The 21,448-nt window shown below is 37.9% G+C and overlaps 1 protein-coding gene across 1 annotated transcript; it reads right to left on the minus strand.

Annotated features, from left to right (window-relative positions):
• Positions 1-409: 409 nt before the first annotated feature.
• On the minus strand, positions 410-20,329 carry LOC139981392 (uncharacterized). The gene is made up of 15 exons (XM_071993757.1): positions 19,922-20,329; positions 18,033-18,316; positions 16,530-16,816; positions 15,656-15,814; positions 14,954-15,244; positions 14,271-14,534; positions 13,399-13,603; positions 13,005-13,064; positions 9,465-10,647; positions 5,974-6,257; positions 4,366-4,652; positions 3,500-3,658; positions 2,823-3,116; positions 2,197-2,460; positions 410-1,103 (listed from the first exon to the last, which is right to left on the minus strand). Exons 1-15 carry the CDS (start codon positions 20,048-20,050, stop codon positions 838-840), a joined length of 4,416 nt encoding a protein of 1,471 aa, XP_071849858.1. The 5' UTR covers positions 20,051-20,329; the 3' UTR covers positions 410-837.
• Positions 20,330-21,448: the final 1,119 nt, after the last annotated feature.

A 21,448-nucleotide genomic window follows, 5' to 3' on the forward strand; every position in this document is an offset into this window, starting at 1 on the left:
TAAATAACAGACATTTCAAAAACGAAATAATTACATCTTTAAATTATTTGCATAATAAGGATTTTAAATTAAATTTATCCTGAATTAATTCTTCCTTCTTTTGCTCATAAACTGTTAAGAAATTGCTTTTGTATAAAGTACAAGAAATAATCAGATTTTACCAGTTTATGTTTAAAATAAATTTTCTTTTAACATTTTTAACAACTATCTTTTGTTTCTTATTATAAACCTAGCAAATGAAAAAAATTTTTTTTATCAATTTCGAACATAAAACCGCAAACGATTTTGCTAGTCATCAAGAAAATGTTAGTTTACCACAGTACTGCATCTCTTCAGGTGCAAGTATCATTGAATGCGTTTAATGAGATGGTTTGACAATTTAATTGTTTCGCTGACCCTCCCCCCTCCCCAACCATGTAGCCCCTTTGCTCTTACGAAAACACCGCCCATCCTATAAAGACTTTTGGGACCCCACGTGGCTCCGAGGAGCTTAGGCTGAAACGGATGAATTTATGGGAAATATCAAACTACTTATTTTAAAGTCATAATCTGATTTTGATAGGTTCCATAGTTATATAGGCAATGACCTATGGATTGTTATACATAATGTAGTTCAGCATTGCTTTCAGCAAAAAGTGAAGCATTGCTTTATCTCATATTTTGTGTTAGCTCGCTCTTTTTAAAAAAATATATATTTTCATCGTTGAAAATTGAGCCATTCGTACCATTAAATTACGCCTTTATTTTTTATTTCTACTAAATGTCCAACCCAGAAATGAATGAATAAAATATATATAAATAATGCACATCAGGATTTTTTTAGCCCGTGTGTAAACTCTAAGATGACACTACGAGAGATGTTATGAACATGAGTAAAATATGGAAGATGAAATTTATAGAAAGCACGCTACCACCGTTGTTCCCGTTGTCATTACCCATTCCAAAGTAATCGTAATCTGTGTTGTTTACTCCGTTGAAAATATACAGATTTGGATTACAACCAAAGAAATCAGCCACGAATGGTCGCGGATAACCGTCATCAACTTTCCGGGTTATGTCGTTGTAGCGGTAGTAGTACTTGCCCTTGACAAAGTAAGCCATTTCTGAAGATAAAAAAAGGAAGAAGATTAATTTAAAATTAGTGTAATTTACTACGATTCGTTATTAAAAACTATGGTTTGACATTTAAACGCGAATGTTTCCATATTACAGTTACACGATTGCCAAAATAGCATTATAATGGTGTCACATAACCCAAGCAGTAGAGCTGAACTTTAATCGTGGACAAAGATACTGCCGCGTATGATCGTACGCCAGTGTCTGCAAAAGAAAATATCGTCATAATAACATAAATCCAAGAGTGATTGTCACAAGTTAACCAGTGACCAGAGTAACTGCGTAAAGTCGTGTGAGGAGGCCTTCATTCAATTCTGTGAACCTTCGACATTTCACTTTTTACATGCTATTCGTGGTAATGGGGTTATATGAGGTTTGTACAGACAAGACAGAAACTAAATCAGTTTTTATTCACAAAATTATTGAAAACAAGTTTATTGGATACACATTAACTACACAAGGGCGTAGGAACCGGGGGGCTGGGGGCGCCAGCCCCCCCCCCAGTGAAAAATTTGGAGGGGCGGAAGTATCATTCCGCCCCCTCGCTCCGCAAGTCAGAAAACCCCTTTTTCATTTCCAAATGAGAAAAAAAATCTCATTTGGAGCACCAAATTGCATCTAAGGCCAGGTGAAAATACAAAATTAAGTTTACAAAATGGAGTGGCTATTGAAGTGTGCTATATTGCACCAAATTGCATCTGAGGCCACCTGGAAATGCAAAAAAATCCAAAGGGGAGGGTGACACCCCCTCCCCTTAGACCCCTTCCCCAGGCCGGCCATCAGTCTTCAGCCCCCCACTCAAAAGTACCTTCCTACGCCACTGAGCTACACGTTTCCTAAACTGGCAGTTTCCTAAACTTTTACTCTATACAGTGCTTGTATGTACCACATATGGCATGGTAATTCTGCTATACATGTGTACAATTACTACCAACCACCCCCCCCCCCCCCGGCCCGCCCCAGCCTCTTTCAACCTCATATTAAAACATGGCCAATCCTGTTGATAATGATCACCATAGTAATATATAGGATTAATATGATTGTCTGTAAAAGAGACATAAAATTTAAAGGTAAACTTACTGTCATTATATCTGAAAGCTACATCTAATCCTTTTGGTACACCAGGGAAGACTGAATCGATGGAGTAGGGGTACCCTTCGTCTACCTTCTTCTCAAATTCATCGTAGCGATAAACTCGTCCTCTCTTAAAGAAATACACTTTGTTATACTCGCCCCAAGTAGCAGCAGCTTGTAAGTTACCTGGCAAGTCTGAACTGAGGTTTGCGATGAGTTTAGGGTAACCAGGCAGCGGCTCAATACCATCATACACCCAGTATTCCCTTCCTGTAAAAAAGATGGGGGGCATTCTCTGTTAAATAAAGCATGCGTTAAAGCCTCGTATCTTTTTTAACATCTTTTACAATTTGCCAAGGAATATATCCTGATGTATCTTTCATTAAATATGTTTTTATTTGTGTGCAAAGTTAAACATTTAAATATTAAATATTCATATACAATAAATAGAACACTGTATATCTGAACTTGCTGTTAAAAGTTTACAATGGACGTGAAACGAAAAAACTCCATTAAATTCATGAGATGGACGATAAAATGTATTAAAAAAGAGACCCATTCTTGAGAAAACACTCCATGATTGGGCAATTCTTTATTAACGGATTGAGAAAACAAGAAATGAAAGAGGTTACCTTTGAAGAAAAGGATTCGTTGATCGTAATATCGCTCATAAGCCGCCTGAATGCCCGAAGGTAAACCCTTGAAGAATTCATCTGTCTTGTAACCCTCTACAGGCGTAAGAGATTTACCTGGCTCCCGAACCCTCCAAAAGCGATCCTCTTTGAAAGCAAAAATCTCTCCTCTGATGTAGGCTACACAATCAAATGACATTTGGCACACAAGAGGTAGCTCAGTGGTTTGCATCGCCTGTGTTACTGGTTTAACTGTCACTGGTTTTTCCCTTGGTGTTTCCCTTGGTCTGGAACCTACCAATAATTAATCATAAATGTACTTAATATTTAATAACATGTTCACAGTGTTTCTTGTTCTCTTAGTAATTCTTTTCAGCTAAATTCTTTAAACAAAAAACTCATGATAGATCAAATTGTATATTCAATTTGAAGATTTACCAGAACAATGTTACAAAGGTATTCTGTATACAAATATTTATTACACTCAAGTGTCGTATGCTGCTGGTCCGAAGATAGATTGACAAACGGTGCAGGGTGCTGTATTTGTAACCGTGGATAGTGCATTGTGGTATTACACCAAACGTTTTACAGCAATGAAATTCACTGCCCCTTTAACTACAGAATATATGTGTTTTAACAGTAAACAAAAGAAAAACTAGAGTATTTTGTAAACTTACCATAAAGAGTTTGTATTCCAAGGATATCATCATACGGAAGTTCAAAGTTTGGCTGGTATCCGGAATAGAATGGTGCCATCAGAGCAGTAGAGTCCTGCGAGTGGCCTAGACCTAAACTGTGTCCAATCTCGTGGGCAGCCACTAAAAACAGGTTGATATCTAAAATGAAGAAAGAAGACGCTAATATATCACCGTAAACTCTATAGTTGCGCACAAATGAAAATGTAATCTGATTGGTATTGGTGTCATTAAAAAAGAAATGACATATTTCTGTTTAAGTTTTAATTATGAGTTGGTGCTTCAGTTGTAGATATAAGAAACAGTCTGCATAAAAACGAAGAACGAACGAACGAAAAAATGAAATTTGCAAAAACAAAAAAAATAACTTAGGCTAGAGCGGGGTTCTGACCGCTATTGTTATCAAGGTTTACATAAATTATACAGAGTTACATAAACGAAAAACGATCCAGTCCGGATGAAAATAACTTTTCCGACTGACCGTGACCACGTAACCTTATAAGATACCAGCTCTAGTATGACCTTTTAGATTTATTAAGCATTTCTAGCAAGGTTCAATGGCATTGTCTATTGGGTATATGTATGTTAACTCAAACTGTTCTTATTTAAAATTTCCATTGTAAAATGAAAAATGAAAAATACACAATTTCTTTCTGGCAATGTATACAGAGCAAATGTTAAAAAAACTTAGTTACTTTCACTTGCAACAACTGTTATTATCATAACAGGAAAATGTGGTAAAAGTGATTACTGTTTCCTTAGTGTCAAATACTTTTGTTTCATAGTGTATATAGTACACACTGTGGTAGCTCCCTTGTCAAGCAACATGCACTTATAGTTCAACCTACCATCGTATGTACGAACTGAGAATGTTTCAGAGTCATCGAAATGAACGTCTCCTTCGATTGGGTCTCCATAGCCTGCAGGTCCAAAAGCGTGAGCGAGGGTTCCACTTGGTCCGTCAAATGGGTATGGATCTCCGTGATGGTATTCCCCAAATTTCATCATGATGTCAGCCTGTCCTGAAGAAACCTCTTCAAAGTCCCTCGGGATAAATGTTTGCCACACATTGAAGGCTCTTCTGATGGCCTCTCTTACGGCATCATAGTTCAATTCCGGAGGTGCGTTAAGCACCCTACAGAAAGACACAGTAAAAGTAAAGGGACGTTAAGGCAATTATAAGTATGGAACCGATCCTAATTTTGAGACATATATCTTTATTTAGGGTAGGGAGACTCAGCTATAAACAAAAGCATCATTTTTAATTTAGGGCAGTATACTAAATCCCTGATATGATTAACATTATAACAAGATCCAACTATCTTAACTTGATTTTTCCACATGAAAAAAAAGAAGAAAAAAGAAAGGTAAATCCTTTTTATCTCTCACTCTCATCAATTCATGACTCATATAGTAGATAAGAATGCCAAAGGAACATTGACCGGACGTATCGGGTCTGCATACCTTTGGCGCTCTCACGTGCAAACTCCCGTCACCTAAGACAATTGTTTGGCAATGAACTGCGAGTATGATTGAAGCCATCTATTTCCTGAAATATCTTATCACATATATACTAGCCTATACAAAGTTGACTATAGTTTAAGTCGAGTACGTGACATCACTTTATCACTTCCGTAACTATGTGACAACCTGTGGCTTCTCAATGAACAATAATAACATGACCTTTATATATAGCAACGCTATGCAGCAGTGGTAAGACTGATGAGTGCTTCTCGATATTGTACAGGAAGCAATGGGAGGTTAATAATGTCTCATATGATCTCATTAGTGCAAGAAATCTCTTCAATATGGCAGCTTCCTGCTTCAGTATATAGATGCTATAGCCAAGGCAAACCAAAGTTGGTTAATATTAGCTGGGGAAAGATACTTCCTTGTACAAAATAACTCATCGAATATAAATCAATGTTGCTGTGATTCTGTATATACCTCTCCTTTATATTAGTACATTAACTAAACACAAAATGATGCAGGATATGTACTCAGGTGAAACAATTTATATAGGTTAGCTGCATGATTAGGATATGTTACGTATTCCGAACACCTGAACTATTGAACACACCAAGAATGAAGACATGTATTGGTTGGTTTAAAGTTCGTTGGCCTGCCGCTTCGTGGTCACGGTCCCTTTACTAAGCCGGCGAAGCGTTACCCCATTATGAAGGGTGAAAATATGACAGCATTGACGATATGTATGATATTAGCTTAAGGAATCATAACAGCAAAGTGTATTCTGATATGCTCTATTTTTCCGCAAAAGCTGCTCAGAAGGAAAGAAAAATACGATTTCACGAAGAAAGGTCCCTTTTTATATAGTGACGTGTAAAAATGAACTCAATTGATAAATGCGCATCGGTATCGTTTAGCATTGATTCGCAACCCGCGAAATATTCGCGCGATGGAATTACGGTAGGAAAATGTCAAAGTGGAGTAGTAACCTGTATGTTATTGTTCTCTCTTCCCATCGTCCACCCGAATGCGAGAAACGTCTCAAACGGCCTCCAATAGTTTCGTCACCTTCCCCACTAGGATCAGGTACACCACAACGCGGCATGACCATCGCAGCCATCGTCTTATCATCCAGGATACCGGTAGGGTCTACGCCAGGCATATATAATTGCATATTACGTATAATTGCCTCAAACTCGGATGGATCAATCAGGTTAGTTACAACCGTTTCATCCATTTTATCCCCAACGTAGTTGTACTTCTTTAAGTAGTCCTGTAAAAGTGAAGAAATATCAGGTTACGTGAATCATTTCACCGGATACACCACATCCCCCCACCCCATCCCAACCCCGTTCGGTAGAAAACTGGATACTTGTTTTGTAGAACAGATATTAAAAGAATGAATAACATACTCATGGAGCTAACATATGGTGAAAGCCTATATACACATTTCTAATACAAAGGGTCCCCCAAGAACTGCGTTCTCGGGAGGCGTGTATGAGAAAAATATGAAACTATTCTGGCGGTATTGATATTAAAACAATAGTGTGCAGTGCAACGTTTTGGGGTTTTAGTCAACCATGTTGTATTTAAATCATCTTGGTAGAAATTTGTGAAGTACCTATGAAATAATAATATCAATTGAAAGTCACCTTAATTATGAAAATGGGGTAAGTTCACATAGGAATGAAAAGATATCGGGATGGAAATAATGAACTTTTTACTTCATAAGTTAAAAAGTCTAGTCGTTATTGATTGTCACTATATCTAACCCTTAGTATCTTAGCTCACTTCACTTTTAGCGATTGATATATCTTTTCATAGTTCTTTACAGATGTCCTGACATATAGATAGTAAAATAGTAAAATTTCATGGTAATAAATACTTGAATCAAGTTTCTCTTTTGTTTAAAATGTGAAAATGATATCGAAAAGCTGGCCAAAAAAAATTCTGTCTGTAGTGGGATTTGCTATTTTAATAGCTTTCGAAATATTAGGTGAATAGAATAACACAACAAGTATAAGGACTACGTGTATATTACACATATGTTATATACTGAAAAGAACATACACAGCAGAACCTTACGTGTCTTTAAACTGAAATAGCAACCAAACACGCATTTTCATCTTTAATTGCCATGTCTTATATGCTTAATTAGTCTTGCCCTTTGACTTTTGTACGACAAGTATATGCAACAACATTTAACTAAACCAATCAGTAGAATATCTTTGTCTTACAATAACTATGAATGAATGGAGGTATGAATGGAAGAAGGATTATTAGGGCTCCCATTGTTTCATAACACAAAACGTTAATGACTCCGAGCTTTTACACAAATGAAACACTACTCAGCAATCGCTATGAGAAATTCAAGAGTGCAGGACTTAACAAACCACAGAATAATTATATACATCAATTATTTAATTTCCATTCCAATTGACAAGCAGGAAAGTATATAACGGTAGGTAATTTTGGAACAGCGTTCGTTAGTTTTAACGTCCGTTAACCAACCACGTGTCTAAATAAGGTAATATATAGTTCTTTCCAAAGAGAACGGAATCGTTAGTCGGTTAAGTAGAAAGCAAAATTGAAAAAAATAATAATAATTGGGAATAGGAAAAAAATAAGGTGTTACTTTATTTTGATTAATATAGCCTACGGTGTGTATTAAGTCGCTATAGAGTTGTTACAAACTAGAGGCACAATGCAATATATATATATATATATATATATATATATATATATATATATATATGTTGATACTAGATGAGACTAGTGGAACACTAGTAGTTGTAACTCGGAGTTTCACGCTTTGTAGCGATCTTCAGACAACTGGTAGCTTCAAACGATACGATACGATACACCTCGTGTTCTGCTTCCACCCGAAGGTGCTTCAGCAAACTAAGGAAATCCTTAGTCGGTAATTATTGAGGCTCCATGTTTTTTTGTGCGTGGAAGGACACCGGCGAATTTCGCCTTCTCTTTTCGAATAGTGCCCTGAAGTAACGAGGCAGGGGTGTGTAGTCCTGCTCCCGGGACCGCAATTTAACGTCCCCTCCGAAGGACGTGAGTACCGCTTTCCACGTGTAGCCACTTTCCTACCACGAGAAAGGAGCGGGGTGAAAATTGGTGTCAGTGTCGACACCGAGGTTTGAACCAGGGACCTCAGGTACTGCAGACGTGCACTCTCCCGTTCTGCCACCTCACCGCTCTACTGGTAGCTTCAAGTTATGCTCCATGAATATATAGGATCCTCGTCGGGATTACCGGGGATTATGCGGTAGTTGGTGTATTGTTCTGCCTGGGTATTCTCTTTCGCGTCCGTTCTGTTTGTGGGTTTGTAAGACTTTCTTCGGTGTTCGGCTGTTGGTGTATTCTCTTTTGCGTCCGATCTGTTGTTGGGGTTTTTTGCCTTCCTTCGGTGCTCGCTCCTTAGTTGTGTGTGGTTCTCTTGACGGTGTTTGGTGGTTGGACTGGAGTTGTATATGTAGAACTTGTTTTCGTGGCGACACTTCGATATGAGCTCTGGGCGTTTGTTCAGGAGGGTCCGTTTGTCTGTGTTGATAATGATGAGTTTTTCAGTGAGGCAGAGGTTGCACCGCTTCGACTCGTTGCTGTAGGCTTTGGCTCTGCTGGCGATCGACCAATTGATAGTGAATGGCTGGTTGTTCTGTTTCAGCTGCCAGATGTGCTTCGAGAGTTGCGTTGCGTTTTGGTGTTTTTCGTGGTTGAGCGACATCTTGTGGTTACCGTATCTTTGGTGTATTGTTCTGCCTGGGTATTCTCTTTCGCGTCCGTTCTGTTTGTGGGTTTGTAAGACTTTCTTCGGTGTTCGGCTGTTGGTGTATTCTCTTTTGCGTCCGATCTGTTGTTGGGGTTTTTTGCCTTCCTTCGGTGCTCGCTCCTTAGTTGTGTGTGGTTCTCTTGACGGTGTTTGGTGGTTGGACTGGAGTTGTATATATATGTATATATATATATGTAGAACTTGTTTTCGTGGCGACACTTCGATATGAGCTCTGGGCGTTTGTTCAGGAGGGTCCGTTTGTCTGTGTTGATAATGATGAGTTTTTCAGTGAGGCAGAGGTTGCACCGCTTCGACTCGTTGCTGTAGGCTTTGGCTCTGCTGGCGATCGACCAATTGATAGTGAATGGCTGGTTGTTCTGTTTCAGCTGCCAGATGTGCTTCGAGAGTTCCGTTGCGTTTTGGTGTTTTTCGTGGTTGAGCGACATCTTGTGGTTACCGTATCTGAGCTTGAAGGGGGGTTCTGTTAGGCCGATGTATGTCTTGTTGTTGGTGTTGTCGGTGGTTTTCACTTCACTTGTATATGATGTTAGATGCCTGGCAGTTTCCATTTAGTGGGCATGTGTCCTTTTTTCGGCAGTTGCAGGCTTCCTTTTCTTTCGATGTGTGGGTGGCTGCTATACGTTTGTTGTGTCCTTTGATGATGCTGGCGATGTTGGGCATGCAACTGTAGCTGACTTTCACGGTGTTTCTGTTGAAAATCTTGTGTAGTTTCGATGTCTTCGGGAAGTGTTTGTTGATAAGTTTCAGGAATGTGCCTCCTATGTTCGTGGCTACGTTGCTGCTAAAAGGTGGGTTGAACCAGATGATGTTGCGCTTTCTGTTTCGGTTGTTCTTGGTAGGTTGGTGGGCGATGTATGAGAGACCCTCGGTGTAATTACTTAACTTGAGTGCTTCCTCGTAGGCTGGTGCGGCTTTCTTAAAGATCACCTCGTCGTGGGAGATGGCGGAGATACGTCTGCTGATTGAGGCTGGCAGGGACCTGATGATGTTAGGTGGGTGGTTGGAATTCCTGTGGATGTACACTGGGTGGTCGTTGGGCTTCCTGTAAGGGTAGTGTTTTCCGGTGTTGAGGTTGAATGTTACGTCGAGGAAGTTGGTGATCTTCAGGTTGCAATCGATGGTGATGTTGAGCCCCAGTTCTTTGAATAAGCTGATCATGTGTTTTCTTATCCGGTCTGCTTTACTTCCGTTGGTGTTTTTGAAGGCTGCTAGGCCGTCGTCCCTGTATAGCCCGATGTATTCCTTCCCATATTCTCTTGCTAGTGTGTTTAGGATGTAGAGTCCTACAAGCTCGCATACCTCGGCCCCATCGTAGCTGCCCATTGTGACATCAAAGAGGTCGTTGTGTCCTTTCTTCATCCAGGGTGTGCCGTTGTCGAAAAGGAGTGACTTCCTGGAGTGCATTATGATTTGTACGTCTTGGTTGGAGATGTGGGTGTGATCCTTAGCCATGGTTAAGGCCTTTTCCAGTAGGCTTCTTGTTATGGAGGGGTAGAATTCAACGATGTCGAAGCTGATGAAGGTGTATTTCTCTTTGTCTTGAATGTTCTTGAACCATTCGATGACGGATGACGTGTTTCTCCATTGGTTAACATTCGTGGCGATTCTTATGGCGTTGTTTATTCTGTCTAGGATAGCCTTGCTGATGAGACCTGTTTCGCTCTTTGCCGGGTTGATGAGCCTGCATGGTAGGTTGTTCTCAAAGTTGTCCTTGTGGTCTTTCAGGGTGATGAAAGCTTGCTTGGTGGCCATCGATTCCATGCGGTTGTCGATCCCTAGTTTCTCGGCGATAGTTCTGGCTTCGGCGTTGATTCTGTTGACAGGAGCCATGGAGGTCGTCTGGTAGTTCTCTTTTCTCCTTAAAGACAAAGGAAATAATGAGGAAATAAACAGAAAACACGCCTACTCTTGAAATGGAGAATAATGGATGCAGTTAGGCTATACTATTAATTCGACTTTACACTATATCTGAAAACGATTGTCAAGTTCCGTGTGGAGTAGTTTAAAAATTAATATTTTCCTTGTCCGAAAGAACAAAGGAAAGGAACAAAAAATGAACAGCTACTCCCTCTCCTCCCCATCCCCTCCTCCTCCCTACCCCACCCCTTCCTCCTCCTTCCCTACCCATCCTCCCCTCCTCCTCCCCCAAACCTCCCCAGTCCTCATCCCCTACCTTCCTCCTCCCCCACCCCCTTCTTCGTGGAAGGTACTATAAAAGGGAGCATTCATTTAAATATAGTACTCGAGTCGAGACACTTTATGACCGTCTTATATTACAATGGTTTATCAAGTCTAAATTCCCTAAAGAACAAAGGAAAAGAGGAACAAATAAATAAACGCATGCCCCTCGTCACACCCCTCCCCTCCCCCCTATTTTCCGGAGGGAGAAGGGAGTTTAGCGTAGTTTCGATCATAGATCACATGCACTGTACATAACATATAACATAGCATAACAGGGTTGTACTCAACTCAGTTATTGTATCCCTCCTGGACATTATATCTTGGTAACGTTACGAATATCCTTCTTATGTAATACTCGGGAAAGGGGGGAGATTACACTGGTACACAGGTACAGCAACCACCAGGGGCGTAGCGAAGGGGTTTTTGTTGGGGGGTGTGGAGAATTTGATTTGCCGACGGATTTGGAAGTGGTGACTGAAATGGGGGAGGGGTCTAAGGGGAGGGGGTGTCCCCCTCCCCTTTGGAAAATTTTTAGTTTTGAAACGTCGTTAGATGCAATCTGGTGTATATTTTAAGTCAAATCTGATTTGCCGACGGATCTGGAATTGGTGGCTGAAATGGGGGAGGGGTCTAAGGGGAGGGGGTCTACCCCTCTCCTTTGGAAAATTTTTAGTTTTGAAACGTCGTTAGATGCAACTGGTGCATATTTTAAGTCCATGTGGAGTAGTTTAAAAATTACCCCTAAAAATTGCCCCTACCCCCTCCCCCTTATTTTCCGAAGGGAGTTTAGCGTAGTTTCGATCATAGATCACATGCACTGTACATAACATAACATAACAGGGTTTTACACCACTCAGTTATTGTATCCCTCCTGGACATTATATCTTGGTAACGTTACGAATATCCTTCTTATGTAATACTCGGGAAAGGGGGGGGGGGTTACACTGGTACACAGGTACACAGGTACAGCAACCACACAAACACGATGTTACCTGTATAAAATGAACCCAACTAAATGTCAAAACGTGAGGGACACGATGTATTTATCCTCTTCCGTTTTCGTTAGAAATCTCATAAAAAGTTTCGTTATTTCTCACAGCATCTGTAGGGCAAAGTTCACTATGTGGTAACAAAAATCATGACATCACTTGTATGTATAATACTATAAGGGCAAAAAAATTAATCGATACACCAGAAAGACTTGATCTGATACCGCCTTTATTTACATGCTCATCAGGTAATACTGGATAATCTTAATACAATAATAACATCAACCATGGCTTAGTTGACATGCAAGAAGACACCTTATTAGTTTACTTGAACAAAACAAGAGAACCAAACACATACGTTCTAAGATAATTACTGGTAGGAAAGGAGATATTTGAAACATTTAAACTTTATTTCACAATTTATAGAACGACAAATAATTATTATGCGCTTCGCTTGGATTTGTTTACATATTGTTCGTTCTATTAGGCTTTTAAAAAACTATTATGTTTTTCTTTGGGGTGGGGGGGGTGTAGCATCGTATATGGTGACCTCTACATCTATGTCATGTTTTTAAAAGTGTTTACATTGCCCTTTCAACCTGTGTATTGATGTCCATTTTACCCACCAACTACCAACCTCTCTATACCATCACCATACAAAGATGCTAATTGCAAATGTAAGCCTATCCATACTTTCGAACAGAATATAAAATTATTTAAAACCAAGATCAGGTCTTTGGATTTGTAAACTAACAAAGAAGATTCTCTTAAACGTATTAAAGTGGGTACAATATTATGAAATTGTCTTTATATATAAAAAACTAACGCATTGACGTATTGTTTTCATTTGTCGCTGTGACTTTCTGGAGTCAGTGAAATCATTCCACTTCTATATATGAAACGCTTATCTCATTTTATGGTTTAATAAAATGTGTTTATTGGTTATTTGGTCAAATTAGCAAATACTGAGTCAAGTTTCTTTGGGTAAAGTAGTAACAGACTCCCCCCCCCCCCCCAGCAAACCATGTAGCCCCTTTGCTCTTACGAATACACCGCCCATCCTATAAAGACTTTTGGGACCCCACGTGGCTCCGAGGAGCTTAGGCTGAAACGGATGAATTTATGGGAAATATCAAACTACTTATTTAAAAGTCATAATCTGATTTTGATAGGTTCCATAGTTCTATAGGCAATGATCTATGGATTGTTATACATAATGTAGTTCAGCATTGCTTTCAGCAAAAAGGCTTTATCTCATATTTTGTGCTAGCTCGCTCTTTTTAAAAAAAAATATTTTTTCATCGTTGAAAATTGAGCCATTCGTATTATTAAATGACGCCTTTATTTTTTATTTCTACTAAATGTCCAACCCAGAAATGAATGAATAAAATATATATAAATAATGCACATCAGGATTTTTTTAGCCCGTGTGTATACTCTAAGATGACACTGCGAGAGATGTTATGAACATGAGTAAAATATGGAAGATGAAATTTATAGAAAGCACGCTACCACCGTTGTTATACAGATTTAGATTACAACCAAAGAAATCAGCAACGAATGGTCGCGGATAACCCTCATCAACTTTCTTCGTTATGTCGTTGTAGCGGAAGTAGTACTTGCCCTTGACAAAGTAAGCCATTTCTGAAGATGAAAAAAAAAGGAAGAAGAAGATTAATTTAACATCAGTGTCATTTACTACGATTCATTATTAAAAAACTATGAACGTTTCCATATGACAGTTACATGATTGCCAAAATAGCATGATATTATGTCACGTAAACGCAGGCAGACAATGACACTGCCGCGTATGATCGTACGCCAGTGTCTGCAACAGAAAATATCGTCATAATAACATAAATCCAAGAGTGATTGTCACAAGTTAACCAGTGACCAAAGTAGTCGTGTGAGGAGGCCTTCATGCAATTCTGTGAACCTTCGGCATTTCATTTTTTACATGCTATTCGTGGTAATGGGGATATATGAGGTTTGTATAGGCAAGACGGAAACTAAATCAGCCTTTATTCACAAATTATTTGAAAACAAGTTTATTGGTATACACATTAACTGCACGTTTCCTAAACTGGCAGTTTCATGAACTTTAACTCTACAGTGCTTGTATGTACCAAATATGGCATGGTATTTATGTTATACATGTGTGTAATTACTACCACCCCCCCCCCCACACCCGGCCCACCCCACCCTCTTTCAACCCCATATTAAAACATGGCAAATCCTGTTGATCATGATCACCAATGTGGATTAAATATGATTGTCTGTAAAAGAGACATGAATTTAAAGGTAAACTTACTGTCATTATATCTGAAAGCTCCATCTAATCCTTTTGGTACACCAGGGAAGACTGAATCGATAGGGTAGGGGTACCCTTCGTCTACCTTCTTCTCAAATTCATCGTAGCGGTAAACTCGTCCTCTCTTGAAAAAATACACTTTGTTATACTCGCCCCAAGTAGCAGCAGCTTGTAAGTTACCTGGCAAGTCTGAACTGAGGTTTGCGATGAGTTTAGGGTAACCAGGCAGCGGCACAATACCATCATACACCCAATATTCCATTCCTGTAACAAGATTGGGGCATTCTCTGTTAAATATGGCATGCGTTAAAGCCTCGTGTCTTTTTAACATCTTTCACAATTCGCCAAGGAATATATCCTGATGTATCCCTCATTAAATATGTTTTTATTTGTGTGCAAAGTTAAACATTGCTTTTCCTTACTTATAAGTTATTTCACTTTTGCCTATAAACTATAAAATAAACAGAAATATTAAATATTTACATACAATAAATAGAACACTGTACATCTGAACTGGCTGTTAACAGTTTACAAATGGATGTGAATGAAACGAAAATATTCCATGAGAATCATGATATAGACAGTAATATGTATTAAAAAAGAGACACATTTCTGAGAAAGCACTACATGATAGGGCAATTCTTTATTAACGGATTGAGAACACAAGAAATTAATGAAGTTACCTTTAAAGAAAAGGATTCGTTTATCGTAATATCGCTCATAAGCCGCCTGAATGCCCGAAGGTAAACCCTTGAATAATTCATTTGTCTTGTAACCATCTGCAGGCGTAAGAGGTTTACCTGGCTCCCGAACCCTCCAAAAGCGATCCTCTTTGAAAGCAAATATCTCTCCTCTGATGTAGGCTACACAATCAAATGACATTTGGCACACAAGAGGTAGCTCGGTGGTTTGCATCGCCTGTGTTACTGGTTTAAATGTCACTGGTTTTTCCCTTGGTGTATCAGGTCTGGAACCTACAAATAATTATTTATAATGTACTTATTACTTAATAACATGTTCACAGTTTCTCTTGTTCCTTTAGTAATTCTTTTCAGCTAAATTCTTTAAACAAAAAACTCATGATAGATAAAAATTGTATGTTCAATTCGAAGATTTACCAGAACACTGTTACAGAGGTATTCTGTATACCAACTCAAATATATATTTAAACTAAAGTGTCGTATGCTGCTGGATAGTGCTTTGTAGTATTACACAAAACGTTATACAGCAATGAAATTCACTGCCCCTTTAACTACAGAATATTCTGAATTAATGGGATATAAGCAAACTGTGGCACGGATGGTGCGTGTTGTCATAGAGAATAATACACGTGTTAATACTTAACAGTAGACAGAAAAAAATACTGGAGTATTTTGTAAACTTACCATAAAGAGTTTGTATTCCAAGGATATCATCGTACGGAAGTTCAAAGTTTGGCTGGTATCCGGAATAGAATGGTGCCATCAGAGCCGTAGAGTCCTGGGAGTGGCCTAAACCTAAACTGTGTCCAATCTCGTGGGCAGCCACTAAAAACAGGTTGATATCTAAAATGAAGAAAGAAGACGCTAATTTATCACCGCAAACTCTAGAGTTGCGCACAATTGAAAATGTAATCTGATTGGTATTGGTGTCATTAAAAAGTAATGACGTATATCTGTTTAAGTTTAATTTATGAGTTGGTGCTTCAGTTGTAGATATAAGAAACATTCTGCAAAAAAACGAAGAACGAACGAACGAACGAAAAAATAAAATTTGCAAAAACAAAAAAATAACTTAGGCTAGAGCGGGATTCTGACCGCTATTGTTATCAAGGTTTACACAAATTATACGGAGTTACATAAACGAAACATGATCCAGTCCGGATGAAAATAACTTTTCCGACTGACCGTGACCGCGTCACCTTATAAAGATACCAGCTTTAGTATGACTTTTTAGATTTATTAAGCATTTCTAGCAAGGTTCAATGGCATTGATGATTATATATATGTATGTTTACTCAAAATGTTCTTATTTAACATTTCCATTGTAAAATGAAAAGGAAAAATACACCGTAGTTTCTTCCTGGCAATGTATATACAGAGCAAATGTTAAAAAAACTTAGTTACTTTCACTTGCAACAAATGTATTATCATAACAGGAAATTGAGTTAAAAGTAATTACTGTTCCTTGGTTTCAAATACTTTTGTTTCAGAGTGCATTTAGTACACATGCACTGTGGTAGCTCCTTGTTAACCAACATGCACTTATTGTTCAACCTACCATCGATTGTACGAACTGAGAATGTTTCAGAGTCATCGAAATGAACGTCTCCTTCGATTGGGTCTCCAAAACCGGCAGGTCCAAAGGCGTGAGCGAGGGTTCCACTTGGTCCGTCAAATGGGTATGGATCTCCGTGATGGTATTCCCCAAATTTCATCATGATGTCAGCCTGTCCTGAAGAAACCTCTACAAAGTCCCTCGGGATAAATGTTTGCCACACATTGAAGGCTCTTCTGATGGCATCTCTTACGGCATCAAAGTTCAACTCCGGAGGTGCGTTAAGCACCCTACAGAAAGACACAGTAAAGTAAAGGGACGTTAAGGCAATTATAATTATGGAACCGATCCTAATTTTGAGACATATATCTTTATTTAGGGTAGGGAGACTCAGCTGTAAACAAAAACATCATTTTTAATTTAGGGCAGTATACTAAATCCCTGATATGTTTAACATTATAACAAGATCAAACTATCTTAACTTGATTTTTCCACATGAAAAAAAAGAAGAAAAAAGAAAGGTAAATCCTTTTTATCTGTCACTCTCATATCAATTCGTGACTCATATAGTAGATAAGAATGCCAAAGGAACATTGACCGGACATATCGGGTCTGCATACCTTTGGCACTCTCACGTGCAAACTCTCGTCACCTAAGACAATTGTTTGGCAATGAACTGCGAGTATGATTGAAGCCATCTATTTCCTGAAATATCTTATCACATACTAGCCTATACAAAATTGACTATAGTTAAAGTCGAGTACGGTGACATCACTTTATCACTTCCGTAACTATGTGACAACCTGTGGCTTCTCAATGAACAATAATAACATGACCTATATATATAGCAACTCTATGCAGCAATGGTAAAACTGTTGACTGCTTCTCGATATTGTACAGGAAGCAATGGGAGGTTAATAATGTCTCATATGATCTCATTAGTGCAAGAAATCTCTTCAATATGGCAGCTTCCCGCTTTAGTGTATATATGCTATATAGCCAAGGCAAACCAAAGTTGGTTAATATTAGCTGGGGAAAGATACTTCCTTGTACAAAATAACTCATCGAATATAAATCAATGTTGCTGTGATTCTGTATATACCTCTCCATTGTTAGTACATTAACTAAACACAAATTGATGCAGGATATGTACTCAGGTGAAACAATTTATATAGGTTAGCTGCATGATTAGGATATGTTACGTATTCCGAACACCTGAACTACTGAACACACCAAGAATGAAGACATGTATTGGTTGGTTTAAAGTTCGTTGGCCTGCCGCTTCGTGGTCACGGTGTATTCTGATATGCACTATTTTTCCGCAAAGCTGCTCAGAAGGAAAGGAAAAATACGATTTCACGAAGAAAGGTCCCTTTTATATAGTGACGTGTAAAAATGAACTCAATTGATAAATGCGTATCGGTATCATTTTGCATTTGATTCGCAGCCCGCGAAATATTCACACGATGGAATTACGGTAGGAAAATGTCAAAGTGGAATAGTAACCTGTATGTTATTGTTCTCTCTTCCCATCGGCCACCCGAATGCGAGAAACGTCTCAAACGGCCTCCAATAGTTTCGTCACCTTCCCCACTCGGATCAGGTACACCACAACGCGGCATGGCCATCGCAGCCATCGTCTTATCATCCAGGATACCGGTAGGGTCTACGCCAGGCATATATAATTGCATATTACGTATAATTGCCTCAAACTCGGATGGATCAATCAGTTTCATTACCACCGTTTCATCCATTTTATCTCCAACGTAGTTGTACTTCTTTAAGTAGTCCTGTAAAAGTGAAGCAAATATCAGGTTAGCTGAATCCTTTCACCAGATACACGCCATCCCCCCCCCCCTTCCCACCCATGTTCGGTAGAAAAGTAGATACTTGTTTTGTAAAACAGATATTAAATGAATGAATAACATACTCATGGAGCTAACATATGGTGAAAGCCTATATACACATTTCTAAGGGTCCCCCAAGAAATTCGTTCTCGGGGAGGCGTGTATGAGAAAAATATGAAACTATTCTGGCGATATATTAAACTTTCAACAATAGTGTCCAGGTGCAACGTTTTGTGGTTTTAGTCAACCATGTTGTATTTAAATCATCTTGGTAGAAATTTGTGAAATACCTATGAATAGTAATATCGATTGTAACTCACCTTAATTATGAAAATGAAGTAAGTTGACATAGGAATGAAAAGATATCGCGATGGAAATAATGAACTTTTTCCTTTATAAGTTAAAAAGTCTAGTCGTTATTGATTGTCACTATATCTAACCCTTAGTATCTTAGCTCACTTCACTTTTAGCGATTGATATATCTTTTCATAGTTCTTTACAGATGTCCTGACATATAGTAATATATATTTCATATATTTCATGGTAATAAATACTTGAATCAAGTTTCTCTTTTGTTTAAAATGTGAAAATGATATCGAAAAGCTGGTCAAAAATATGTCTGTCTGTAGTGGGATTTGCTATTTTAATAGCTTTCGAGATATTAGGTGAATAGAATAACACAAAAAGTATTAGGACTACGTGTATATTACACATATGTTATATACTGAAAAGAACATACACAGCAGAACCTTACGTGTCTTTAAACTGCAAAAGCAACCGAACCACGCATTTTCATCCTTATATGCCATGTTTTACATGCTTAATTAGTCTTGCCCTTTGACTTTTGTACGACAAGTATATGCAACAACATTTAACTAAACCAACCAGTAGAATATCTTTGTCTTCCAATAACTATGAATGAATGGAGGTATGGATGGAAGAAGGATTTTTAGGGTTCCCATTGTTTCAAAGCACAAAACGTTAATGACTCCGAGCTTTTACACAAATGAAACACTTGTGAAGATGTTGTTTTAACACTACTCAGCAATCGCTATGAGAAATTCATGAGTGGACTTAACAAAACCACAGGATAATTATATACATCAATTATTTAATTTTCATTCCAATTGGCAAGCAGAAAAGTATATTACGGTAGGTAATTTTGGAACAGCGTTCGTTAGTTTTAATGTCCGTTAACCTTAACCAACCACGTGTCTAATTAAGGTAATATATAGTTCTTTCCAAAGAGAACGGAATCGTTAGTCGGTTGAGTAGAAAGTAAAATTGAAAAAAAAAAATAATTGGGAATAGGAAAAAAATAAGGTGTTACTTTATTTTGATTAATATAGCCTACGGTGTGTATTAAGTCGATATAGAGTTGTTACAAACTAGAGGCACAATGCAATATATATATATATATATATATATATATATATATATATATATATATATATATATATATATATATATATATGTATATATATATATATATATATATATATTATACTGTTTCAATACGTATGTTATACAAATATAGTAACTACATACCAGTCCATTTTGGAGATTCTGCGGAGATCCAACAATTTCTTGAATCGTTTTCCCCTGAGTCCCTCTACAAACAGCAGACATCGAGACAATTACAGAGAGGAGCAGATAAGACAATCTATCCACCGCCATGATGGTGTCTCTTCCAGTTGTTTGCAGTTCAATTCGTTCTGAAGTATATATTTCACAGCGCGGTACGTCTGGAACCTTAACTGTCAAAGTACCTTAATGAATTCTTTCCCGTTTGTTTGAAACCAATCTAACAGCACTTTATTAGTAAGCTTTTGCCAGATAGTAATGTTTTGCTCGACTCCGGGTGATTCTTTCTGATCGGGTTCAGAGCGGCGTAGGGTTTATTTATACTCTTTTGCGTCTGTCTGCGGTCAACCACGCAGTATTGGACTTCTTCAGTATTTGACATACTGCGGAAACTAGGAGGCTATTAGCTGCGTACCTAGAATCTCCCTCCCATACTTAGCATGACTGTATAAGGCCAATGGTTTATTTGTTCATGCGTCATTACCTCGCTATATGCGCATGCTTTTCATGGACACGAACATTTCCGTTCATACGTTCTCTGAAAACAAACCTCATGTTTTTTGTTTTCTGTAAGTCTAAATGATTAGATCATGATTATTTATATTAATATTAAATCCACTGATAAAAGTATTTAGTTTTCTGGGGCTTATTCTAATGCATGTTTAGTTTGTATAAACACCACGATACACACAGAGAAAACACAGTAACTGCAGATCTTAAAGTTTTGTACCAAAGTAAAAAACTGGATTGTGCTATAAATCGGTATTTAGGATAACATCAAGAACTGAGGAATGTTCAATTCCAGCAACTCCAGTTAACACATATCCTCAATTCTTACTGTATCCCTTATAGACCATGCTATCGATTTATCAAATATTTACTGTGGTACAGAACTTTAAGATTTACAGTAGTTACTACGGTAATCTCTGTGTAAATCGGTTGGCATATGTGTGTAGGGATGTTTATTTTCATTCTAGTTAGTGGTATATGTTACTTCAGACACTTTGTTTCACATATAGTAAAAACGAGGAGAGGAAAGAGATGCTGGCGAAGAGTTGATAATAAGTTTAGGAAATATATATATATATATATATATATATATATATATATATATATATATATATATATTTAATTTTACTATGTTTCTATTGTTACTTCAGTGCCGAATTCTTACCATAGTTCAGTTATGGCACATTGTTATGTACTAACAACCATTTCATTCACAATTGAATGGTTACAAGTTAGTATCGTGGATATGTGTAATTACCTTTAAATTGATGTTCAAATGTGAAACAAAACCCTAAAACAATTCTTATTAGATACTTAATTTTAAAGGTTGAAAAGTACTGTATTCAATATATACAAACTACAAATCATCCTTGTTTATTCGGCAACAATTCTTGATACTATAGATGGACACTACAAATTGATTTGCTGAGAGAATATGAGTGTTTGTCTTTTGCCCGAATTATGTTTCTGTGTTCGATTTTA

Source organism: Apostichopus japonicus, chromosome 15 (assembly GCF_037975245.1).
Source record: "Apostichopus japonicus isolate 1M-3 chromosome 15, ASM3797524v1, whole genome shotgun sequence".
NCBI lineage: Eukaryota > Metazoa > Echinodermata > Holothuroidea > Aspidochirotida > Stichopodidae > Apostichopus > Apostichopus japonicus.